Source organism: Penicillium hordei (assembly GCF_028827395.1).
Source record: "Penicillium hordei strain IBT 12815 chromosome Unknown utg000004l_segment0_segment0, whole genome shotgun sequence".
Classification (NCBI taxonomy): domain Eukaryota; kingdom Fungi; phylum Ascomycota; class Eurotiomycetes; order Eurotiales; family Aspergillaceae; genus Penicillium; species Penicillium hordei.
The window spans coordinates 1,303,434-1,328,050 of NW_026623145.1; the positions used below are offsets into that span (position 1 = coordinate 1,303,434).

The 24,617-nt window shown below is 50.1% G+C and overlaps 11 protein-coding genes across 11 annotated transcripts; 6 read left to right on the forward strand and 5 right to left on the reverse strand.

Moving 5' to 3' along the window:
* Positions 1 to 15: 15 nt before the first annotated feature.
* N7537_007766 (uncharacterized protein) lies at positions 16 to 1,026 on the forward strand (the record flags this gene model as incomplete). Its single annotated transcript, XM_056898821.1, has 3 exons — positions 16 to 78; positions 191 to 303; positions 375 to 1,026. The coding sequence occupies 3 exons, from the start codon at positions 16 to 18 to the stop codon at positions 1,024 to 1,026; spliced, it is 828 nt and encodes a 275-aa protein (XP_056750897.1).
* Positions 1,027 to 1,092: 66 nt separating this feature from the next.
* N7537_007767 (glutathione S-transferase family protein) lies at positions 1,093 to 3,577 on the reverse strand (the record flags this gene model as incomplete). Its single annotated transcript, XM_056898822.1, has 7 exons — positions 1,093 to 1,154; positions 1,209 to 1,554; positions 1,602 to 1,682; positions 1,738 to 1,915; positions 1,988 to 2,109; positions 2,292 to 2,847; positions 2,919 to 3,577. The coding sequence occupies 7 exons, from the start codon at positions 3,575 to 3,577 to the stop codon at positions 1,093 to 1,095; spliced, it is 2,004 nt and encodes a 667-aa protein (XP_056750898.1).
* Positions 3,578 to 3,850: 273 nt separating this feature from the next.
* Positions 3,851 to 4,361, reverse strand: N7537_007768 (uncharacterized protein; the record flags this gene model as incomplete). Its single annotated transcript, XM_056898823.1, has 2 exons — positions 3,851 to 4,257; positions 4,331 to 4,361. The coding sequence occupies 2 exons, from the start codon at positions 4,359 to 4,361 to the stop codon at positions 3,851 to 3,853; spliced, it is 438 nt and encodes a 145-aa protein (XP_056750899.1).
* Positions 4,362 to 7,639: 3,278 nt separating this feature from the next.
* N7537_007769 (uncharacterized protein) lies at positions 7,640 to 10,338 on the forward strand (the record flags this gene model as incomplete). The annotated part of the gene is made up of 2 exons (XM_056898824.1): positions 7,640 to 7,774; positions 7,900 to 10,338. 2 exons carry the CDS (start codon positions 7,640 to 7,642, stop codon positions 10,336 to 10,338), a joined length of 2,574 nt encoding a protein of 857 aa, XP_056750900.1.
* Positions 10,339 to 10,620: 282 nt separating this feature from the next.
* N7537_007770 (phospholipase patatin family protein) lies at positions 10,621 to 11,096 on the reverse strand (the record flags this gene model as incomplete). Its single annotated transcript, XM_056898825.1, has 3 exons — positions 10,621 to 10,834; positions 10,884 to 11,045; positions 11,092 to 11,096. The coding sequence occupies 3 exons, from the start codon at positions 11,094 to 11,096 to the stop codon at positions 10,621 to 10,623; spliced, it is 381 nt and encodes a 126-aa protein (XP_056750901.1).
* Positions 11,097 to 11,492: 396 nt separating this feature from the next.
* On the reverse strand, positions 11,493 to 12,626 carry N7537_007771 (uncharacterized protein; the record flags this gene model as incomplete). Its single annotated transcript, XM_056898826.1, has 3 exons — positions 11,493 to 12,071; positions 12,140 to 12,314; positions 12,406 to 12,626. 3 exons carry the CDS (start codon positions 12,624 to 12,626, stop codon positions 11,493 to 11,495), a joined length of 975 nt encoding a protein of 324 aa, XP_056750902.1.
* Positions 12,627 to 13,121: 495 nt separating this feature from the next.
* On the reverse strand, positions 13,122 to 14,509 carry N7537_007772 (putative ATP binding protein; the record flags this gene model as incomplete). The annotated part of the gene is made up of 2 exons (XM_056898827.1): positions 14,359 to 14,509; positions 13,122 to 14,284 (listed from the first exon to the last, which is right to left on the reverse strand). The coding sequence occupies exons 1-2, from the start codon at positions 14,396 to 14,398 to the stop codon at positions 13,122 to 13,124; spliced, it is 1,203 nt and encodes a 400-aa protein (XP_056750903.1). The 5' UTR covers positions 14,399 to 14,509.
* A 134-nt stretch (positions 14,510 to 14,643) lies between these two features.
* On the forward strand, positions 14,644 to 16,805 carry N7537_007773 (putative cell cycle control protein (Cwf19); the record flags this gene model as incomplete). The annotated part of the gene is made up of 2 exons (XM_056898828.1): positions 14,644 to 15,930; positions 15,987 to 16,805. 2 exons carry the CDS (start codon positions 14,644 to 14,646, stop codon positions 16,803 to 16,805), a joined length of 2,106 nt encoding a protein of 701 aa, XP_056750904.1.
* A 408-nt stretch (positions 16,806 to 17,213) lies between these two features.
* Positions 17,214 to 18,641, forward strand: N7537_007774 (F-box protein; the record flags this gene model as incomplete). Its single annotated transcript, XM_056898829.1, has 1 exon — positions 17,214 to 18,641. The coding sequence occupies one exon, from the start codon at positions 17,214 to 17,216 to the stop codon at positions 18,639 to 18,641; it is 1,428 nt and encodes a 475-aa protein (XP_056750905.1).
* Positions 18,642 to 19,358: 717 nt separating this feature from the next.
* On the forward strand, positions 19,359 to 20,276 carry N7537_007775 (putative formin binding protein; the record flags this gene model as incomplete). Its single annotated transcript, XM_056898830.1, has 2 exons — positions 19,359 to 19,382; positions 19,431 to 20,276. 2 exons carry the CDS (start codon positions 19,359 to 19,361, stop codon positions 20,274 to 20,276), a joined length of 870 nt encoding a protein of 289 aa, XP_056750906.1.
* Positions 20,277 to 21,845: 1,569 nt separating this feature from the next.
* On the forward strand, positions 21,846 to 24,440 carry N7537_007776 (putative C6 finger domain protein; the record flags this gene model as incomplete). Its single annotated transcript, XM_056898831.1, has 3 exons — positions 21,846 to 22,937; positions 23,107 to 23,500; positions 23,578 to 24,440. 3 exons carry the CDS (start codon positions 21,846 to 21,848, stop codon positions 24,438 to 24,440), a joined length of 2,349 nt encoding a protein of 782 aa, XP_056750907.1.
* Between the last annotated feature and the right edge of the window lie 177 nt (positions 24,441 to 24,617).

The following is a 24,617-nucleotide window of genomic DNA, read 5'->3' on the forward strand; positions in this document are numbered from 1 at the left end:
ATCATTTTACGTGCAATGAGCGCAAACTCCGGTGCAGTTCCCGATGCCTGGGAGGATTCATGGGAAAGCCAAGCAGATGTATGTAATATCAGGGGAACTATGTGGCGTTTGAGACAGACAATAGTCTGCCATCCAAGCCTGTTCAATGCTTGCAGGTTATGAATAACATGCTGATGGTCATCGTGTACAGAAACTCGACTCCAAGTCTACCCCGCCGTCTGAGAAGAAAGTCTCCTCTAAGGTCACCAAGGCGCAACGCAGGGCAGAACAGGCAGAGTTCAATCGCCAGTTATGGGCTGAAGCGTAAGTTTCAATTGCTAGCTAGCACTTGTGACATTTATTTGGGTTGCTCAAGAGACTGAACTGGGTTGCAGCGAATCCACAGAAACATTCCATTTCGTTGAAGCGCGCGCCGATGTTCCTCTGAAGCAAGATTTCAAGCCCGCGGTTACACTGCTGAGTCGGAAACCTCAGCTTGTGACAAGACAATCGTCATCATCCCCGAGAACAATCACCGCCGCAACTGCTGGACTTGACCGACTCGGACTAGACGATGACGAGGACTCGGACGATGATACCAAGCCACCCCAGCCAACACCCGAGGAACGCCATGCTATTGCATTGAAGAATCGGGAGGAGAAACAGCGCAAGTACGAAGAAGTGCGCGAACGTCTGTTTGGAAGCCCATCTGCTACAGGGTCCGGTACCTCGTCCCCTGGCAGCACAACCCCGCCTCGTCAAAATTCTACGGGCGAGGGCAGGGTGAGAGGCAAAGGACGCGGCGGTGGAAGAGACCACCAGAAGAGAGATTCCTCGTTGACCTCGAACAAGTCCTCTAGGCATCTCTACGATCCCTCCACTTCGGCCAAGTCAAATGCACCCTTCCTACAGAGAGGTGGTCGTCCACAAGTTGAGCGAAGCGGCTCCGACACTCAGGCTCCACAGCAGCCAGTGCGCAGTCCACGAGGCCCTGATGCAAGTGGGAGAGGTGGCTTCAATTTCAATCGAGGTGCTCGAACAGGCTAATGTACATTTGGCCAATATCTTTTCATCCCAGGACCCCAGCCCTCAGATACCTTGAATGTTTTCTGGTTAAGGAAGGCCTCGTCCTGCGTTAATTGCATTTGCGACCTGGGATGTGTTTGGACGGTTCTCTGTCACATGAAGTGTTAACAGTGCCATTGAAAAAAACGTCATGCAATACTCACGGGCATATCGCTCATAGCTGTCGTGGTACAGCTCATCCGTACTAGTTGTCGCCTGCACATGCTGGTTGGTCTCGATTGCATTCATCCAAATGGCAAGCCTGCTTCCCTCCTCAGCATCTGGCCATCCTCGGTATGGTTTCAGGACCCGCCGCAGCCGAATAATCCACGGGGCAGCTTGAACATCCACAAGTGACATCTGCGGACCCATGAAGAAGGGCCCCTTGGGATGCGCCACTTCGAGCAGCTTCTCCATCGCGTCTCGCAGCTCCTGTGTCTTCTCGATCTGTTTCTGTTGGTCCTGCTCTTGCAGTATACGGTAGAAACTCGGCACGATGTGCCGATTGACCTCGAGGGTTATCAGTGATGATCACCAAAATAGACCTGTCTACTTACATGATCCGCCCACAACCGGCAGTGAGCGCGCAGCTTTGGGTCTCCTGGAAGCAATGCAGCCCCTACACCCAGATCCTCCAGCTGCGAGGGATTGGTCAGCGAGGAAAATGGGAAGTTGGCCATTCGCTTCTCTTACATATTCCAACAACACGTTGCTTTCATAGCATCCCCAGTCGTCGTGCCGCAAAGCAGGAACAAGCCCTCTTGGATTCACCTCTAACAGCGACTGGGGCTTCTCATATGGATCCACCTCGATGTATTGGTACGGGATACCCTTCAGTTCCAATGCAATCCATACCCGTTGCACGAAGGGACTTCAAACATGCAGGTCAAGTCAATACACAACAAGCTTTCGTCAGAACGAGTCAAATCCGTGGGGATCTCACCAGAAGCAGCTCCCAAATAGCTTGAGATTAACATCGGCAGAATGTTTGATCGCAGTTTCAGCGGCCAGACCCGTCGCTTTTGTGTGATATGACTTTTGGCCTGTTCGAGACATGACTCGGTCCTATTGTGTATTCTGCGTTAGAACTGCACAATCCAGAATGCTAGAAATGGAAACAAAATGATGAAGACTTGATCTTTAGTAGGATATATGAAGTCAATGTAGACATGTGACGTAGCCGGGGTCATGCGGGTATACCCGTCCGCGCCTGCGCAAACGAACAGAACAAAACAGGATTGACATACCGTTCTCATTCTTTTGTCTTTCTTTTCCTTCAGGACATATCGTTGCACACTACTCTTCTTGACACGGTCGCTTTCTTCAAGCGTATGTTGATGACCGCCACTCACTCCGTCATTCTTCCCGTTGGCACCATTGCCATTCACCCGTTGTATAGTGAAATATCTCCCCCCATTCGATCCGGGATGGTTTGGTGGTAAACCAGGGTTTGGCGTGAGCATACCGAATGTTTGGACATTCCGGATCGCAGGGTCATCATTCAGAGAGAATGTATACATACCAGGCAGGATATTAGATGGCAAGGGCTCGACTGCAGGGGTTGTATTTGATATTTCCGACACTGGGAAGTATTCCACAACTTTGATTTTGACATGGCAGAGATCCCGTTCTCTGGCCGTACGCTTGCGCTTCTTTTTTTCTGGGTCATCAGATTTGGGGGTCCCGGGAGGTCGTCCTTTGAGTCGACAGTCCCAGTAATGTGAGACGAAAGGTTTACGTTTGTACCGCTGGGTTGAGCGATGAGAGTATACATTGTCAACGTGGGGGAAGTAGGTTTGGAATCTGTAGGAAAAATATGTGCAAGTCAGCCTCTCGGCACAGTAGAAAGTAATCCAACAATGGAGTCTGCATACTCCTCTTCGCTTAGAGTGATCATTTCATCAACATTAAACAACCTATCTCTCCAGTAATCCAGATGCGGAGGATTTGGAACCACTTTGAAGCCTTGCAGCTCTCCAGGCCCAGTGAAGGACACCGGATCCGTGGAGCCAGAATCTAGGTCGATAAAGTCTGGTTGAAATGGTTGACTTGCAGACTGCAGCGTTGTTAAGCTGTTATTCTGAGCTTGATGCGCGTTATTCCCCATCGCTAGCTCGTTTTGCGACAGTGACGCTGGAGGGCCCATTTGTCCAGTACCAGCGCCATGCAATGCCCCACTCATATTCGCTGCATGGGCGACGCCATTGTTGTAGTCCTGCGATTGGTGTAAAACATTGGAGGATTGCCCTTGCGGTTGTAAGTGCGAGGCAACTCCATTGATAGGATGACCTTGGTGCGATTGCTGTTGTGTGGATGGAGATGTGGTGATGAAATTTGTCGCTGGCTCGCCTGACCGTGGAGGACGAATAAACGCCTGCGTCGCGTTCTGGAGCTGTGATTCAGCTTCGGTCGGGGGACGGAATGAGCCGAAGGGTTGTGATTCTGGGTCAAATTGGCCCAACTGTAGGTTGGACTCGTTTATTGGCATAGAAGGTCCTAAGCGGGGAGAGGACAATCGCAGCTCCGAGTCCATCTTGTAAATAATAAAGTTATGGAGAGGCGTGCTGCTTTTGGGGAGAAGAAGAACGGTTGAAGCGGCATTGTGGGGTTGAGGGAAGCTCGGATCATCTTGAGGTTCTCAGGTACAAAAAAACACGCCTGGGCATCAATGGGTTCTCTTTCTTTTTTTAATTGATAATGAGACACATATTTATTCTATTTCAAAGATTAGGATACCGAGATATTATCATTTATTCGCATTGCATCCATAAATGCAATATTGGTTCCAATGAACATGCTTGACAGCTTACAGACCCTTGCCGTGCTTCTTTGCTGCTTCCGAGTTCTTGAAAGGGAACCCCGTCGTCCTCTTGTCTGCACCCGTACGGCGACTGATCCTGCCATTGCTGCTAGCAAATAGCATGCACCACAACCCAACGGCCGCAATACTAGAGTATCCAGCAACACCAACAGCAAAGAGACCCTGTCCACCGGTAACATACCAGGTGTACGCGTAGAAAGCACATGCGGTATGGAAGATAGAGGTCACCATAAGAGTGGGTATAGCGTATGGCGCCTTGGGATCGTCCTCATCTGTTGTTACAGAGTCTTTAATTTCGGATGTCAGAGGGATGGAGCCGGTCAACATCATAGTCAAAACGGCGATAGTAAGAAAACTGAAGCCGAGGCACCGAGCGAAGTAAATTTCCATGGCTTTTTAAGGGCGAAGAATTAGCATGGCGCATAAATGGGTACACGCGGCATTTTCAGGATATAGGCCACATACGGGAAACAGGCCGAGTCTCGTCGAGCAGCATGGTCACTATCATGCTCGGTCCAGCAATCAAAGGTAAACCCTGAAGCGCCAGCCATGCGGCCGTCGAGTATGTGTAAGTGTGAAAGACCTGTCAAGTTAGCTTTTCGCTCCGGTTTCGAGGTCTATCTTCCGTAGCTCTGGAGACAGTAACAGGATTGGCTCACATCCATGATGGCAGTTCGCTGGTAAGTGTTTTAATGGTATTAAAATCCCCTTGTCTGATTTCAGTACGTATGTAGCTTGTGTCAAAAATGGTCGGATCCTGAGAAGATGAAGCTTTCAAGCGAACGTTTTTATTTTTTAGGCCGAAGCATTATAAACAAGTGACGTCATACATTTTCAGTCCTGTTTGACCTGTTTGAACATCCATTTTATGTCAGCATGCCAGGCTTCCAAGTCAAATATCGAGAGATGTACGCCATAATCCAATGGGTGTTCTTACTCTAAAGTATACTCTCAAGTTGGGATAAGGTCGACTGTGACGAAATTTATCCTAAGCCAGCTGGATTTTGATCTGCGAACAGCCTGGAGCAGTGCTTATTAATAAGACAGCCAAGCTGCAACTAACCTTACGCTGACGGCAGGCTTGATACGCAGCTGCAGACCGACTGTGGGTTGGGGTTGTGGGATGAGCTGATGTGGCATCCTCTCCACGGGATTTATCGCAAGTACGAACTTCCGAGGACTTGAAAGGGATGGACGGCCAGAAGAGTGGACCTCGGGACCTCTGGAGGTCGGTTTGGCGGATGTACACCTAGCAGGGGCACCTATGGAGTAGTATATGATGGGTGCTGGACAACAAACTCTCATTTTTTTTCTTCGAAAGGTATTATTATATAACTACTAGTGACCTCTAAGCCTCATACCTGTATAGGTAGGTAGAGTTCACGCCCGGGCCCCTAGTGCCCCGGCACACGAGTCCTCGACTATGAAATGGGAGTGAATAGTACCTAGGAGTAATCACAGCTACTTCTAAGGAGCACGGTTGTTTGGGGTTTACCACTAGGCTAACACGCTAAAAAAGGCACAATATTTGGTCAGCGGCTAAACACCCAAACAACTATATATGCTTAACTCTGACAGCCACTAATACTCATCTAGCGGAAGGTTAAAAATTGGCAGTACATCATCGTGTATATTGCTCCTAGGACGGACTGTATGCATTGTAGAGTTACGTGCGTCAAAGCTAGTGATCCTAGGGGCGCTGAATGCCACCTTCTACTTGCAAAGACGAGCTATAAATACTGGTTGAATCTCCGTAGAATTTAGATTATCAGAAACCCCACGGGAAAATCATTATTACAACAAGTCGGCTTTTCCCTTTGCTCTTGCTGAGTCCTCAAGCTCATTCAGTGCCCAGTTCCAAACTTGAAATAGGGAGGTGTTTCTCCAAGCTTCCGATACAGCAAGTGAAAGACACAAGTCTCGCCAGGAACTCTTCCGAGATAGTGTAACATCCAATTACCCTGATCGCAGAGTAGGTTGCACGAATAAGACGGAGGCTGTGGCCGGGTCCCCACTCTCTGTAGAGTTCGAAACCGGCAGTTAATTCCCGTAGAGATTACGTTCCCCCGGAATGTTGACAAAACGCTTGCTTGGGTGTCTTCTTTGCGGCTTTTCCTGCCCCTTGACCTCTGTCTCCATGTGGGGAGGGGGAGCAAATGAGCATGGCGAGATGTGGATATGACACCACCTCTTTGGCAAGTCGGTACTACATGAGTTGGCCATGGATCATCGTTTGAGCCAAGAAGTGACTGGCGGTTGCTTGGGTTTTTTTTTCGAAAGTTCGTGTGCCTATTATGCCTAAAATTCTTATCCTGCGACGCGGTGTCAATTCACCAATAAAAGGCGTACTGTATTTTGCCTTATCGCATTGCCGAGAAACTAATGCGATGGAAAGTGCCCTGCAATGCCAAGCTGGATTCCCCGAAACCGAGGAGCAAATGGGAAACGAAGGGTGCCTGTAGAAGTTGGGAATATGAATTCAAACCAAAAATGGTAGGCTAGTTAATCAAAGAGTTTGAGTAACTAAGGCTAAATTAAGGTACTAAGGCCGCAATGCATTGCATTAAATCCGAAAGTAACCCTGGCCCCTATGTCCCCGCATTGGTGGCGTCATATATCGTTTCCAATCTTGGAACCTTCATTTGAGTTCTCCAGAGCCGCATTCCTCTTCCCGTCGGCACGGATCGAACCTACCTTACCTCCTCAACGTGATACCTGAGCAATGGCGCGCCTATTGGAAATGGCGTTGCGCCAGAAATTATCCTACGGTAGCCCTCTTATGACCCCTCACGTATGATGCAGTACGCCTCATCGTTTTGTCAAATTCTCCAGCATCGATCAATGTTACCCCTGGGTTGCCCATCGATGAACCTGTCTCTCTAGGGTAGTCCCCACATTGCCATCTCAACTCCGCCTGTAGCTCTCCTAGCCTCGCGCAAACCACCAATACATGGGCGACTGTCTCTTGTGCGCCGCACTCGCATATATCGTCGTAGCGGAAGCCGGTTTTCTTCGCCTAAGTGGATAGCCAGTTGTGGCCCGTGCATAGCTGTGTCAGTAACGACCGCGAATTCATTTTCCATATTCATTTTCCATACGGGCTCATCATACTCCCTCGACGGCATCTGCAAGGGACAAATTTTAAGCAGTGGCCGCCCCACGAAAGGTCGCAGATCGGTGCATGGTACATGAGCGTATCTAGTCTACTGGTAATCACCACTTTCTCATCCACAACAGAGCTTTGAACACCGTTACGTCCTATACTCGAGCCCATTACAACGTTGCCAATGCCGATGCAACATGCTCCGATGACGAGAATATAGTATTTACATCATTCAGTTTATTGGATCGATTTGATGGACGGCACAGGAACAGAGATGGACCAATCATCACCACATAATATGGATTACAATGAGACTACGACTACTCAATCCGTATAATTGAGGTGTGGCCTTTGATCTAGCTTTGGTGCAAAGATGTTTCGGCTATCGGAGGAAACATACAACATTAACATAGAGATCCACAATGTCTATCTCGATCGGTGGATGACTCTTAGTCTTACGGTAACCGGCGAAGCTTCCATTGCATCAGTATCCGGAGGTATCCGGAGTCTGTTTACTAAATACTTCATGAACAGCATCGAAGAGCTATTTAGATGACCTTTCTCAGCACAAGATCGCTCTTCCAGCTAGAGTTCATTGCATGACGACGGCCTCTTATACCTCACCCTTTCCCTGATCGCGGAAACAATATCCAGCCAGCTTTCCAGGCAAAATGTCGACCGACACAGAGAAGGTTGGTACTGAGGCACCCAAGCACCTAAAAGAAGTCGCTACTTCATATTCTTGTTTCTCCTCTCCCGAGCTTCCGTCCCTCTACTTCAATCTTCATTTCTCTGACCAACCACGCGTACTATTGTTTTCAGCATCATCATCCCACCCATACGAAGACAAACCCTTGACTCAATATCTCAATATCATTTCCATGACAATATTTTCGCCACTGATTCGCTAACCCAAAAACATATTCTATAGAGTGAGAATGCTAGAAAGTGCCCCGTGTCGGGATCTGAGAAGGCTCCAGCCAAACCCTATCTCACGGACCACGTCAAGCACGTCTTCACGACCCCCGAGAAGAAGAATGACCACAAGCCGTTCTACCACATCAGCCACCACCACGAGGGTAAAGTCCAGGATGTCCACGCGGACCTCAAGGCAGCGGGGCCTAAGGTGGAGGACGGGATCCATAAGGCCAAGCAGCTGCTCGAGGAGGATAAGGAGATCAACCCGGAGATGGTGCGCGAGGCGCTCGCCCTCTTTCTGACCCACTCGAAGGACGCGCAGGAGCGGCGCATCCCCGCGCCATCGCTGAAGGACCACGCCGTCTTCCGCAAACAGCGCCCAGAGCTCCACCCCGCCGACTCGGCGATCCCCACCAGGGCGGTCGTGGCGGGCGAGGTGGTGACCGCCGATACCCTGCAGGGCGCGGCACTGCTGTCCTACTGGCGCGACGACTACGACCTGAACGATTCGCACTACCACTGGCATATAGTGTACCGCGGCGCGGGCGGCAACAACAAGGTGAATACCCGCACAATTGACCGACAGGGGGAGATCTTCCTCTACACCCACTCGCAGATGGTCGCCCGCTACGAGGTGGAAGGCTTGTGCTGGAACCTGCCGCTAGTGCGCGCCTGGAACATGTACGACGACTACCTCGAGTACGGCTATCAGCCGCTCCCCGCCCTCCAGGAGTACTATGGCGGCTACCCACCCTACACGCGGTGGTATCGCGTGCACAGCCCGGATATGGCCACGGTGGAAGGCGTGACGATCGGCGTCGCGGCGATGGAAACCTGGCGCGACAACATCTACGCGGCGATCAAGGACCGCACGGTGAAGACGGCCAAGTTCCAGAAGGATGAGAACGGGGACTACGTGTACGATAATAATGGGCGGAAGATCCGGATCGGACAGCCGGGAACGCTCTGTCTAACCGGGGACAACGCGATGAACTACATCGGGGGTCTACTCGACGCGCAGTACAAGTTCTTCGATCCTTTGCCTGACGGCTACGAGGTCGACGACGAGGTCTACGGGTTGACCCTGCACAACTACGGGCTGGGGAAGATGGCGGAGATCTCGTACCACAAGGGTGACCCGGAGAATGGAGATTATGGGACCCCGTACGGCCTCATGATCTCCAACTTCGGCGCTATCCGCGACCCGTGTTTCTTTCCCTGGTACAAGCATATGCAGGAGTTCCGGCGGCTGGTGGCAAACAATTACGTGCAAGACATCAAGGAGCACGGCGCGGCGGTGAGACTGTCCGGGCTGATCATCCGGCCCCAGGACGAGACGAATCCTCTCTATACGTGGGGTGGCGCGACCTCCTATATGGGGGCCCCTGCCGTTGATCTCCTCGAGAGCAAGGCGAAATTAGACCATGAGCCGTACGAATGGAGCGTGAAAATCCACCACCTCTCCCGAAGCTCCCGTGGCAAGAGGAAGCACAAACGCGCGCAAGTGGTCACCCTACGCTTCTTCATTGCCCCCAAAGAGCTCGTGAATGACTACCATCACTGGATTGAGATGGACAAGGTCACCGTCAAGCTTCCGCCCGATTTGGACTCCATCGAGGTCACGCGTCTTGACAAGGACTCGTCGGTCGCCCGCAAGATGGCCAATTACAGCGAGGTCGATGCCGACTACGGGACCCGGACCTGGTGTCGCTGTGGATGGCCGCAGAACCTGATGCTGCCGGCGGGCAGACCGGAGGGGATGCCGTTTGTCGCCTTCTGCATGGCGACGGACGACGCGATTGATGAAAAAGTCTGGAGCCCGTCGCACAGTTTCTGCGGGGCAGCCAAGAAGGGCGGTAGCAAGGACGATGACCCGGACGCCGACAAAAACACGACGTACCCTGATCCCCGCGGGATGGGCTACCCTTTCAACCGGGCCTGGTACGATCTTGAGCGCACTGACCAGGACACCAGCCTGCTCTCCATCGACAAGATCATCCGAGACAACAACAACTACCCTTACCTCGCCGTCCAGGATTTCAATATCTACCGCCAAACCCAGTATAGCCATCCGGCCAGCAAGGATATCGGGCCCAACAACGTCACCTGGTTCGGCACCATCCAGGGCTTCTTCAAGGACCAGGACAAGGCGTGCATGCAGAGCGAGTACGGGTATAACCTGCAGCAGTACGAAGACGTGGCTTACCACCATCATAATATCTACTATGCTACCGTGACCGGGCGCATGCCCTTGCAGATGTACCCGCATACCCAGCATAACCCCGATCCAGACCACCCGCTCTGGACGAAGAAGATGTGTGAGAAGTTCAAGCGCTGGACGCTCCACGGCTGTCCCAAGGGCGAGGAGGGCATCTCGGACCCAGATGATAGCGATGATAGCGGTTCGGAGGAAGATTCTGAACTGGAGGAGACGGTTGCCTCAGGTAACTAGCACGGGAATTGAACCTACACACCTAACAGTGTGTCGGCTTTAGTTCAGAAATGTTCGTAACCGGATGGAATTGCCATTGTGTCCTTCTACCCGATCTGGGTTATGATATAGGTCATTCCAAGTCTGATTGGAGCAATCCTGTACTGACGCTTGTGTGGTGGGTGGGGAGGGGATGTTACTGTGTTTCTTCTCTTGTTTTTCTTTTTTTTCTCTCGCGTCAGAAACAAAGATAGTGAGTATATGTTGTATTGTATCTTGACATCTGATGTGGCTCCCGCAGGATCACAGGGATTGAGCTTGACAGCAAACACCCTGTGGAACCAAATCCGTCGGCTTAGCTCCGCAATTGTTGATGACTTCATTGATTGCACCCTCGAGCTTGCTGGCATCGAATCGGGACTTAATCTTGCCAAAAATCATTTTTATTAAATTGATATATGCCATAATACACTCGTCGACAACCATTTCCAATCGACCTAACATAATCGCGATTAATCTACATCTATCAGCCATCCGGCTTTAGAACACGGACCGCATCAACCCACCCGCCTGTGTTGGTGCCGCCAATCAGATCAAACACACCTCGCAGGGCTTCTTTGCTGGTGAACCCTCGGAGCGTGCTTGATTCGGTCGGTCCATCAGCCCTTTCAGGATGTACAGGGTCGACAGCCCGCTGGCCTGGGGATGGGCAGTTCAGCGGAAGACGCCTGGGGTAAGTACGGCGCCCTATCAGGTCGACCGTGACTAACGCACCGCATCCGGTCTTTCTTTGAAGCTTTTCCTAGACCCACTTCCCGTGTCACTCCGTTGTGTCGGTACCGTATACCCAATCATATCACCAGATATTCCCGTTCCAGTTAACTCCCGAGGTCGGTCCCAAGATCCAAGAATGGAGCAGTGGGCGTCCCTCAGAGAAGACCCGTGGACTTCGGAAAGACTTAGTAATTTACAGTGAAGAGTAGTGGCAAACGCACCTCTAGGTCCTAGGTCTGAATATACTAATCGATGAAGAATGGATGGTAACCGTGTATACCAAAAATCTGCTACCTTCAAAATCTTGAGCTATGGCGGTCGTAATAACAGCGTGGCACAGGTGGACTGGTCCAACGAGGCGTCGTAGAATCATCGCTGAGGTTGACTATTGGACTGAGCAGTTATAAATGGTCCCAATGTCCGTCCTCAAAGGTTGTAATCATAGGCGAATCCGGAGAGAAACACTCCGGATAGACCCTCTTCAGGTCATCCATGACAACCAGGAGCAGTTCCGTCACGTACTGGGAAGTTCTCCACTGAAAGATCTCCTCATTGTTTTGTACCACCTCCGGTGAGTAGAATTCTATTTCTTGTTGAAGCAAAATAGCACTAGCAGTGACCAGGGAACTAAACACACAGTAAGAACCTCCATTTCGAGTGGAATCACGAAGGGCCATTAAAGTGCCGAGGGCTCCAACGAGGCCTGTTATCATGTCCGAGATGGGAAGAGGCGACAGAACACTAGTTCCCAAAGCCGCGTCTCCAATTTGCTGCCATCCAGGTCGCTCGTAGAAGGGACCATCCGGCCCATAGGTATTTTTTATCGACCTGTCCATATCTAGAAGGTTGTGCAAGCCAAAGCCCTTTCTTTCAAGAGAGCCCGGTCGAGAGCCTTGGATGGAGACGTCCGCATCGTTGACTAGCTCCGTCAGACGAGCTACATCTCCTCCTTGGTGAGGTCCAGATTGACGGTCCACACTCTAGCGTTCAATGTCAATTGCAAGACCTATTTTAGAAATTTGGAAGTCAGCAAACAGTATAAATCTACAGTATAAACATCTCTTAGATTCAGGCCCAGAAGCCTACTGCAGTTGATGCGAATAACGTCGGCCCCCAATACAGCCAAAGTAGTTCCCATTACCGGACCGGGGAAAATTCGAACAAGCGCCACAACCTCGATGCCGGCTAGAGGATGCTTGCCTCTCGTAAGATAGGTAAGGGAACTGGAGGCGTAGAGGCGGAGTAAGACTGGAGGGAATAGTTGACAAGGGGACAAGTCCGGAGAACGCTGTATTTTCACTGTAAAGGACTCACTGAAGCCAGAAGAGCAATGCACGTGCCAAGCAGACACGCGACTCATTTTTGAATTTGACAGAGTCCCAGACGCGGGTTTTTTTTCTGTAAAGTTTTCCAGCTGCGTTGACAAGGATTTTGAAGATTCCTCGAGCATCGGGAACAGAAAGAAAGTGCTCGTCGTCAAGGTTGCCTGGGCCATAGATCTCCGGGCAGGGAACAGTCCTGTGTTCTGCAGGCATTTTAGGAACAGGGAATTCTATAGGGTAAAATGGTGGAAGGAAAGGTAAGCATGATAGCTTTGCGTGATGTTGCTCGCCGGTATTTATGAAGACGAAGAGAGAGAAAAGGGCAAACAAGAGCTCTTTCTAAATCCATGACCCCCCCAGAGACAAATGCAGAAGCTCAGCCCTAATATTCAACTATATATAAGGTGGAGCACATCCGTAACATCTTAACCTTTAAAGAATCTCTTATAGGATTTCAAGGGTTTCATCCTAGGGCTTCACGCACGCAGGGACATGCCAATTTTACTCGATCAAAAAGGGACAAGGGCGAGCCAAGATGAAGACAAAGGTGGATCAAGATAATATTTGATTACTTTGTTACTTTGATATATTGACTAGGATGAATGCAATGAATGAAATGCGCCTGTAAGATCACAAACTCCTTAAGACCGAAAGAGCCCATTGAAAATAATTAAGATCCATCAAATGCTGTCTTGTGAGGTATTTTTTTCATTGCTGCATATTGCTCGCGCGCAAATATCTTGTGAAGCTGTTGTCGTGTTCTGTTGGGGCACTTTGGGAGCCTGACAGAGCCTGCTGGTAACGCTGGGAAAGACCCTCATCATTGCCAGCATTAGGGCCCACGTAGTCCTCATAATCACTGTCTTCTCCATCTGCCAACCCGCGCTTGATGATCTCATCCTCTTCATCTTCGGCTTCACTGACAGTCTCAGGCTCTTCGGCGGGTTTCCTCGGCTGCCGGCTTGACCCAGACACATTCATGTCTTTCATTAATTTTCCAAGTTCAAGCTCCCGCTGGGATGATGTTTGATCTTCCCGCTCTTTCTTCTTGCGCTCCAATTCGGGCTTGTAATCGCGTTCAAACTCCTGTCGCTTCGTCTCCACGGCCTCGAAGAACTCCTCCACGCCATCACCGGTCATTGAGCTGACGCCAACGACGCTGAGGTGTCGATAGAATTCTTCCAACATGAGACTCATGCTGTTCAGAAGGGATCCCATGTATCCGCTGCCAGAACCAAAGCCACCGGCACCGCCTTCAGCTCCAAATGCACCTGAGTCTTCCTCCTGTCGCAGAGCCTGCTGAAATGCATCAAAGTCAGTCATCCATTCCTTGGCAAACTCAGCATCCTTGACGTCGGTCTTGTTGAAAACCAAGATCATGGGGAGCTTGGTCTTGTACAAGATACTGCATGCGTAGAGCATGTTGCTCATAAAGGTGCTGGTAGAGCTTGCGCGAGGTGTATCGATAACATATGCGATGACCGTCGGGAATGATGTCGCCATAGTCTCGAGAAGGATACTACCCGATGCACTCCAGACAAAGACTTCGATTTGGCCGGGTGTGTCGACCAGAATGTGTTCGATTGGCTTAACGGAAGGGTTTTCGGGGTTCGGAGCGGTGCGCTTCTCCAAGAGCGAGATGATTTGATCGACCTTGGTGGCGAAGAGATTTAACGAAGTCAAGATTCCTCCATTAGGACCCAGGTTGTACTGTTTCATCACTTCTTTGTAATTAATGGAGTCACGAATATCGATGTTGCTCTCGAAGGGAACCGAGTGCACCGCGGGGTCGAGGTTGACCACATATGGCACGGCCTTCTTTTCATGCAGATAGGAGTTGATTCTTTGCATGAAGGTAGTCTTTCCTGAGCCTATTCAACCCATAATATTGACGATTAGATCATTGCAGATAAGTGAGGGGCGATCAGCATATCAGCATCCTTACCTGCCATGCCCACGCAGACCACGGACACCGGAGATGTCATAGTGAAGGTAATTTATAAGAAGAAAGACTTGATTAAGTGATCAAAATACAGAGACCTCTGTGGCCGAAATGTATTGTTCAAGGGTGGAAGACAAGTGAAGAAAGATAAGCTTCTTTTTTCTGCTCGAAATCTTTTTTTGTCGCGGGGAAAGATCTACGGTTGGACCGCCCGGCATTTTATCAACGTCATTCCAACTTTTTGCCCTTTACTTCAGTTCCACCCCTTTTTCACATATCAGGAGCACCATGACTCTAGAAGATTTCGAGAAGACATTGGCAGAGGGGAAAGAGCAGCGACACGAAAAAAGCGAAGGGCGACATCATCGAGACCGAAATCGCGATCGCGACCGCAGCAAAGACCGCTCGAGACAACACCGCCATCGTTCCACCAACCATCACCGGCGGCATTCCTCCAGATCTCGCGATCGAGACAGCGAGCGAGTTCGTGAGTCCCGACATCGCGATGACGATGGCCACCGGCACAAGCGTTCACGTCGTTCCGACGACCAAGGAGACGAGCATGGCCATAAACGTCGTCACCGGAACTCCAAAGACGAGGGAGGATCCGCTGCTCCTCAAGAAGTAGTACAAGAGGAGCCCAGTACTCTCAAACGGGATTCCTGGATGGAAGCGCCATCGGCTCTCGACGTTGATTATGTTCATCGACCGGATTCGACGCGACAGGAGGAGCCGAAACCAATAATGCTTTCGGCAGACTACGAACTCAAGATCCACAACAAGGAACTCAATGACCATCTACGTGATCTCAAAGATGGAAAAACAATCGATGAAATAGAAGATGAGCCTGCCTCGCATGAGGTGGACTATACTTTTGGGGATTCTGGATCACAATGGAGAATGACGAAGCTCAAAGGCGTATACAGAGAGGCGGAGGAAAGCGGCAGGTCCATTGAGGATATTGCTACCGAGCGCTTTGGAGACCTTCGTTCTTTTGACGACGCTCGGGAGGAGGAAACTGAGATTGGTCGGCGCAAAACGTACGGCAAGTCCTACGTGGGCAAAGATAAGCCTAGCGGGGAGTTGTTCCAGGAACGGAAACTCCAAAATGATATCCGAAGAGGTCCGCTCGAACATGTTCGTGATCCAGAGCAAGAACTCAAGACCGAAGGCCAGGGCAAGAAATTGGACACTGCGCCTCCCCCGCAGACTACCCGTCACCTCGATATGACGGCATTGAATCGCCTGAAGGCCCAGATGATGAAGGCAAAGCTCAGAAAAGCTCCAGATGCCGCCGATCTTGAGGAACAGTACAATACAGCCGCGGCAGCAATGTCAAACCGCAAGGAATCCGATATCGTGGTCCTTGATGTCATGCATAACCCAATGCTAGCAGGCTCAAGGAATGAGGTCAAAGCCGTCGATACTAAGAGAGGTCGCGAAAGGGGCCAGGTGGAAGCAAACGAAGATATGAGCATTGAAGACATGGTGCGAGAAGAGCGCAAAACCCGTGGCCAACTCGGCGGAGAGGGCCGGCGGTTGGCAGATCAAATTGGCCGTGATGCCAAGTTCGAGGTCAGTCCTAGATCCATATGTGATGACCCCTGTTTCTCCTGCTAACCTGTGTCTAGAACGATTTGGAGTATATGGACGACAATGCGTCCAAGCTGGCCAAAAGAGTGCATCGATCTGAGATTGACCTCAAGAATTCAACGATCAATGACTTCCACAAGATGAACCGGGTATTAGACAACTGTCCCCTTTGTCACAACGAAGACAAGGGCACGCCTCCACTTGCCCCAGTGGTATCCCTTGCGACCAGGGTCTTCCTCACACTTCCCACCGAACCCGAGATCAGCGAAGGAGGTGCTACCATCGTACCAATACAACATCGCACTAACCTGATGGAATGCGATGATGATGAGTGGGAAGAAATCCGCAACTTCATGAAGAGCCTCACGCGTATGTACCACGACCAAGGTCGAGATGTGATCTTCTACGAGAACGCAGCCCAGCCACAGCGCAAGCGACATGCATCCATGGAAGTCGTGCCTTTACCCTACAGCCTAGGAGAGACCTCTCCTGCATTCTTCAAAGAAGCAATTCTCAGCGCTGAGTCGGAGTGGTCGCAGCACCGCAAGCTTATCGATACCCTTGCCAAATCAAAGGAAGGGTTAGGCCGGTCTGCCTTCCGCCGAACTCTCGTGAAGGAGATGCCCTACTTCCATGTTTGGTTTGAACTAGACGGTGGCCTAGGTCATATTGTGGAAGACAACAACCGCTGGCCTCGTGGAGATCTATTTGCCCGAGAGATCATTGGTGGAATGCTGGATGTTGCGCCGGACGTTATCAAACGACAAGGACGCTGGAACCGTGGTGATCGCAGGGTTGACGGTTTCAGAAAACGCTGGAAGAAGTTTGACTGGACCCGTGTTCTAGTTGAAGGCTAGTGAGCCTGGAATTGGTCCCTCGACACAATGTATTTTACACATATGGCTGAACATTTACTTTCACCGTAGCGAATTTCATTTTGAAATTTAAAAACACCAAATCGCCATGGTCTTGAACTCTATTTCTTTTTAATTCCACAAATGTCACACAAAACTAGGATGAAAGCACCACTCATAGTATTGGTAGATATTTAACCGGCAGAATTTGGGGTGTTAACACTTTTGCGTAGTGATAGTATCTAGCCACGTAAAGTTACACGAATCGAATAGACCGGAAGAGTCGTGACTCTTGCGGTCTACTCACTGTTAGTCTAAGAGACAAACTTCAATTCTTGGCGTTGGCGACCTCCTCACAATTTGACCCAATCACCCTCAATTCCATACACGTTTACCCCCTACTCCACAATCATGATAGCTCTTCCTACCGACATTATCCTCATGATAGTAGATACCATCGACGAGTTCAAGGATCGTCGTAAGCTCTTGCAGGTCTGTCGCAGCTGGAGAAGCCTGTTGCTTGCCAAGGTCTACTCAAAAGTTACGCTTGGCAATGATGAAAGCCTAGTCCCTCTGGCATATGCCGCTCGCCTTAACCGGTCGATAGGAGCTAGTGTCCGAGAACTGAGAATTACAGACCTCTGCGGTAAAGCTGACAAGAATGGCATCTATGATCCTGAACTCTTCCGAGAACTTATCAAACCCTTCACGGCGACCCCTGAAGATATCTCAGAATGGGAAGGTGCCTTAGAAGGTGGAGATGAACAATTGTGGCTTGTTCTAGTTTTGGTATCTCTCAAGAATCTCCGATATCTTGAGATGCGTCACTATTCGTATGCCTGGGATCTTACATTACGATCTCTCGCGCAATTAGCGTGTAATTCAGTCCGTGTTTGGGGTTATGCACCTTTATCGCATCTCGAAGAGGTCACCATTATGTCGGAGACAGTCTATCAAAACTTTCCAGCCATACGATTTGCTCCGTTTTTTAAATTACCGGCTATGAGAGTGTTCCGTGCTGCTGGGGTCCACGAGGAACATGAAGGGAAGTATGCTGAGTTTCCGATTCCTCTGAATCTGGAGCATAAATCCTCTCAAGTCAGGGAGATTATTCTGGACCATTCAAACTGCAGACGTGGAATGATCGAGTATATCTCATCGTGTGCCAATCTGGAATACTTCGAGTATCAGCACTCCAACGCTGCTAATCACGGGGATGTGTGGCTAGATTTTCGGCCGAGGCGATTTCACGCCGCGTTGTTTACCCAGAAACATAGTCTGCGTGTGCTGCGCCTGAACGACTGCGGCATTACAAGAGGGGTAGACGACATTGGCATGGAAGATGAGGGTATTTACTCGGGGGACGATGTGGAAATTGATCCTTGGTTCGGCAGCCTGGTCGATTTCACGGAGCTACGAGAACTGCGCATACCCGTGCGTAATCTCTTGGATTTAGACAACAGACACCGTGGCCTGGGCTCCTCCTTGGATGAAATTCTCCCGTGCGGCTTGGAATATCTCTGTCTGGCTAAGACTGACCATGCCGAGTTTGATACTGTCGAGCCTCAGCTGCGCAGACTACTTGCTCTCCGGGGTAAATGCTTTCCTGCCTTGCGAAAGCTGGTGATTCAGCTTTACCAGATGGAGTTAATTCCGGGAAAAGAGCTTAGCAGTGCTAAGAACGAGGGTAATTGTCGGATTCCACTCAGCACGAAGGGCGTATTCGAGGAAGTAAGGAGAGTGTGTGTGACAGAGGGTGTTGAGTTCCTCTTTGCCTATGATGGGGAATATCAAGTACTGGCTGATGGCAAACTGGTTTGTGACACCGACGGAGCTTAGCGCTTGTCCCAGAGTAACGGAAATGTCATTGAAAGGAGAAAAGAAAAATTGAAATTTCAGGATTTCATGAGTTGGCTAATTTCGCTATTACACCATCACTACTTCCATTCCAGGGTCTAGTTCAAGACCCTTGTATCTTCCATACCGATATTCTAAGCTTCTGGTATTTAATATCTGGTAAGCTACAAAACGAATACTTCCGGTGAACGAAGCTATCGAAGAGGAACTTACGCCATACTATAATCCTACGCGATTTTGTCCCACACGTTGGGGGGACATTCTCAATGACTGGTATCAACTCACAACCAAACTCGGTTATGGTAGTAGCTCAACTATCTGGCTGGCTCGAGATCTTAATCAGTTTGTTGGAGCTACTCCAATATCCATGGCTTTATGCGGAGCTTGAAGGTTGAAATGAGTTTAAGAAGCATACTGGATCTCTTGTCATCGTTTTGTTTGGTAGAGGAATTTCACTCTCCACATTAAAGAACTCTCTTCGCTCCTTTCCCCATTTTTCTCCCCTTCGAATAGAAGGGCCAACTTTGTAATTAGTCCAGGTAGTTGTACCTCGTACATCGTACCTAGGTGGTGAACGGTAGTTCTGTTTGATTGGCCAACAGAGTGGGGCAACTACGTAGTTTTCTGCCCGGCAATATCAATGCGGTCCAAGTCTCGATCAATCCACCTACCGGTCTTATTTGAACTCACCACTCCATCATGGCTGAATTCTGGAAATCAGCAGTAAGTGAATGTTCTTACCTGTCTAGAAACTTGCTAACCACGTCACAGCCACGCTACTGGTGTAAACAGTGCAAGATCTTCATCCGTGACACGCCCTTCGAAAAGACCCAACATGAAGCCAGCCCAAAACATCAAGGTAGCCTCAAGCGCTTCCTGAGACAAATTCACAATGACAACGAGCAAAAACAACGAGACTCACAACGCGCGAAATCCGAAGTCGAGCGATTGCGACAGGCCGTCAGTGGCGAGGCCTCCATCGACAAAGACAGTGCGAAAGGAAAAGCACCGCCGGCCCCCAAATTCACAGAACGGCCTGCTTCCCTAGAGGAGCGAAAGAAACAGATGGCACAGCTTGTGGCAATGGGGGTCGCCGTCCCCCAGGAATTCCGTGCTGATATGGCCTTAGCAGGGGATTGGGAGACGACATCAGAGACAAGGATCGAGGCCAAGCAGGGGTTGGAAGGCCCCACAAAGTCGGTCGGAATACGCAAACGCAAACTTGAAGGTGAAGAGGAGGGGGATGAGCATGCACCTGAACCTATTGTCAACAAAGGCTGGGGCTCGAGGATGAGGCAATACCCCGGTGCACAAGAGGAAGAGGGCCTGGATGACCTGTTTGCATCCACAAAAGATATCAAGAGGACGAAAACGTTCGTCCCGAAAGTCGAGCTTGATGACCAGGAGACAGCCGCCCAGCAACCTATCCCTACCGCAAAGACGGAAGATATTCCTCCCAAGCCAGAGATCCAAGAGACGAATGAGTCGGTTGTGGCCAAGACCGAAGAGTCCACGCAATATGCAGTAGACCCAGTCATTGAAGAGAAACCGCAGGGTGAAGATGCTGCGCCCGGTGTCGTCTTCAAGAAGCGGAAGCCGAAGGCAATGAGAAAATAGTCGCATCTTGAGAGGATATGATATCTGCGAAACTTCCTTGTCATTTCTCAAATTGAAATGCAAGCCCATGTCCTTGACCACCCTAACTCCTCGTTGGGCCTGATACATCTGACCCCAATCCGTTGACCTTGGCCGATAACCCCAAGTCTGGAAGTCTGCGACTGGTTGCTTAAAACAACAGACACACAAGGCATGACTTCACCATGCCAAATGATATCCGAGATATATCGAGTCTTGAACAAAAGACTTGTGGCAGAAAGTCCGTTCCCCAGGATGTACACTTCGAACCCATTCACCCAGAGGATCATTTGCAAGCGTAAGCCTTCTGCATGAAATGCCTGTCTTCAAACGCGTCACCCTATTCATTAGCAGACGTGAAGCTCCCAAGCATGAGTTTCTGGCTATGTAGGGTTCAATTATGCCAACGCCTTTTCGCAGGATGATCTACAGCGTTTATGGATACATTCTGGACCAGAGGACTGAGTGCAATATCAATTCGACCTTACGTTAATCAAATCTAATATTAGAGGATAATAACAGCAAGGCATTCAGGAAACAAATAAAATAAAGGTAAAAAAAGAAATAATATTGAAACAAGTATAAAACCTCGAGATATGCAATGTTGGGGTAGAAAGCGGTCCAGGTTTGCCACTATAATTTTTTTTCCTTCGCAATCAAAGCGGAGAGTTTCAACGCCGGAAAGGAAAGCTCCTTTAAGCCTCTCTTTCGCGCTTTTCCTGACCGCCGACCCTCGCATTTGCAAAGTCTCCCTGAGATTCGTGTTTTTGTCGATCTAATTCTATAAATCTATCTACCTGGTAAGTCTTGGAAATTCGAGAGTCGCGATCCCCGCAGCCCTGCCAATCCTTCGACATGCGCATCGTCTCGCGCCGCAGCCTCACCTACCTTGTGCGATATTATGTCCAGTATTCCTGCCGTCAAAAGAGGTTATTGAGTGCTGGATTCTACCTTGCGATACTTTTCGGAGACCCCGTGGGAGTTGTGAACAGATGGTTGTATTTGAGCCTGGTCGGCCACCGCGAATGCGACCTACAAAACCTCAATTGGCTAGCAGGATATCTGGACATGCCACGAAGTCTCTATATTCTTGAGGTGGAAATTCGTACAAATGCACAGTCCTTGCACTCAGTACTATACCCAGCACATGGTTTATCCACCGATTGGATTTAAAGACGTGGAAACGGAGGCCCTGCGCTAGCACGGTGCTTCTTTCCTGGCGATGCTCATGATCGACACCGAGGACTCTGGCTTTACCGCGCTCTATCACTCTCCGCTGCGGAACACTCACGAGATTGCTGTTTGAATATTTTGACTAACAAATGCTGGACCCCACAGATCATAGGGAATAAATGATTTCTAACTCCCCATCCGTTCGACCTGGTGTGATTTCTTCGCTCAGCCACAAACCAGACGACCTTTGACCTTGCCTACTCGAATACTGGAATACTCGACCTCTATTCAAGCCCTTGTCTTCAAAGCCTACTTGCAAAATACCTACCAATTTTCCCATCCGATCGAGACTTTCATTTGGAGACTGTGAATTCCAATATGGCGGAGCCGACGGACTCGAGCGCCCCGCCTGGCGAATCCACCAATCCTGCGACCGAACCGAATGCGCCAGCTGTTCAGACAGACCAACCTTTAGCCCATAATGAGCTGTCTTCAGTGGAAACGAATCAACCCTCCGTGGCAACAAGCCAAGAACTGGCAGCGCCAGCACAACAAGCTCAACTAGCAGACCAAGCACCGCCAGAAGTGCTACCAACGCCGGAAGTGCCACCCATACCGGAAGTTCGAGCAACATCCGAAGTACTAGGAACACCAGAAGTGCCAGCAGAGCCAAACTCGACCGCCGCAGGCCCATCACAGGATGTGCGCACGTATCAGCTAGAAGAAGCCACTCAGCCAGCACAAGGTCCAGATGTGACTTTGCCGTCTGTTGAGTCATCACTTCCAGCGATTGATCCATCACTTCCACCCATGGACACGTCAAACGGCTTCGATGATTCAGAATTGCACTCCTTTGATGCGTTGCCTTCAATAGGTTCATCTGCGCCCCCCGATATGTCTCTGCCTGCGATTGATACAAGCCTCCCCTCTCTCGACCATTCCTTACCGGCAATCGGAACCGATGATATCCCAACAATGGATGGCCATGATTTTGGTGACGATAGTCATTTAGATCATCACGACGCGAGCGTCGGCATGGCAGACTCTACGGGTGGACATGACAATGGGGCTGTGAATGGTGCATCTCATTATCATTCTACGAATGGTTACCAATATTCGCATAGTCCTGCTCAATCACAACAACCGGGAAGCCAGCAGTCACCGCAGACGCATACCCACCAGTTTCAGGCACAGCCGCAACATTATCAACAAAATGACATGTATCACAATTCCGGTTCCCAAGGACAGGTGCCGCAGGCACCGATTGGATCGCCGCTCCCAAACAATATGCCTCCGATGGCTTCTATGGGACAATACATGGCTGGATATCCCTCTAATATGGGGAATGCGCAAATGCGATATCAACTCCCGGGGGACCCGAACAAGATGTTATCAGGCAATAGACACAAGAAAGAAGTCAAGCGACGAACAAAAACCGGTTGTTTGACTTGTCGCAAACGAAGAATCAAGGTGAGCGCAAATGTAGTTTTCGCGGGGCGGAGTCTCTCTCGCTTGTGCCCGTCAGACCCCGCCATTTTATTTTGTCCGCTTAAATCCACCCCCCTCTCAACCTGCAACTTTTTTTTCATTCGGTTTTTTGAATATCTGCATATTTTTTCAAGTACTGACTCTCTGTTAGTGTGATGAAGCACATCCGGTCTGCAGAAATTGTGTGAAAAGTAAACGTGAATGTTTGGGCTACGATCCTGTGTTTCGGACTCAAGCATCTACACCATCAGCTATCCAACCAGCTCCTAACCCTCCCCCTTCGCTGGTTGTCAATCCACAAGGCCCTTCTACCTCATCAGCACCTTCCTATCCTTCCTATCCTTCTGCGCCTCCCGGGTACATGCCCGCTTCGTCTCAACCATTCGCACCTTCCCTCCACTCCGAATCGCCCACCGCCTCTGCCGATCAACACGAGCACGGAGCTTCCATTGATTCTTCTTTGGCGACAAATCATCAATCTAATCATACAGATATGCAGAACACTGGCGTGCCACGTCAACAGGGCTCAGAGCCCTCATACAAAGGTGAGTTCATATAATTTGTTTTCTGAATCTGCGCATTGCAGCATTGTGTATGGGTAGCTAACAATTTGTTTCCACAGCTAAAAACCTCTATGTCAACGACCTCTTCTCCTTGAGGGGAATCGCCCCTCCTCCTCCCCACCCTGTCGCAACTCTCCCACCTGGCCGCCTTGAGGAGATCCAGGCAGTTTTCCTGGCCACATACGCACCTGCCATCGACAAGCTTCTCGAGGTTCGCTGGTATTCAGAGAATGCTCTCTCATTACTCATGGCCGATGCCCAGCTTATGGCAGATTATTCAGCTTTGATCATCGCGTTCAACGAATGGGATCTTCAAGACGGTGAAACTCTTGCTCGTCTAGAGAGTTTCGAAGCCTCGATTATCTGGAAAAGCATGTCGTTGTGTCGCCAGGTACCGGACGGGGAAACTGGACAACAAGGGCGAGACTGGAATCTCTGTGTGTCTTGCGCGCGGTTGAACGTGGTCGAGGCATTGCTTACTTGGAATCACCTGGACTCCAACCCCTTGTCGCGGGAGCTGGTCATGGATGCCGCCAACCCCCCGAACACTCCAGATCAATTCCAGAGCCGCCAATTAGATTTCTGGGACCAGGTCGGAGAATTCCTTACACTTTATGACAACGAAGCAAGCTCGGCTAAGCAGATCGACGACACCCTCAGTCGGTGTCGACAATTGCTGGACACATACGAGAACCGTGACATCATATACTCTATCTCCGTCGCACGCCACTTAGGACAGCGCTGGGCTGACTTCCCTAACAGCCTGCCCAAGGTGGGCTACACCACCGAGAAAGAGGCGGGAACCAGGCTCTTCGTCGCACAGAAGTTCCTCGAAGAAGAAGCCGAGGGCAAGGGCACAACACAAGTCTACAAGCGGGTTTGTTGCATGGCAGTCCGCTCATGGTGGGTTGCTCGCGGGTAACCCACTCTAATAGGACTAACGTCGCTTCCGAGCGTTTGCACTGCCCCTCATACTCTTTCATTCCTCCTTGCATAATGAGTTCCTAATCAAGGGCCATTACACCCTCCTCTCGATCCTGCGTCCTCACGGGGTTTTCATCTTGTTCTTTTGCGGTCGATAAAACAAAAGCATCATGGT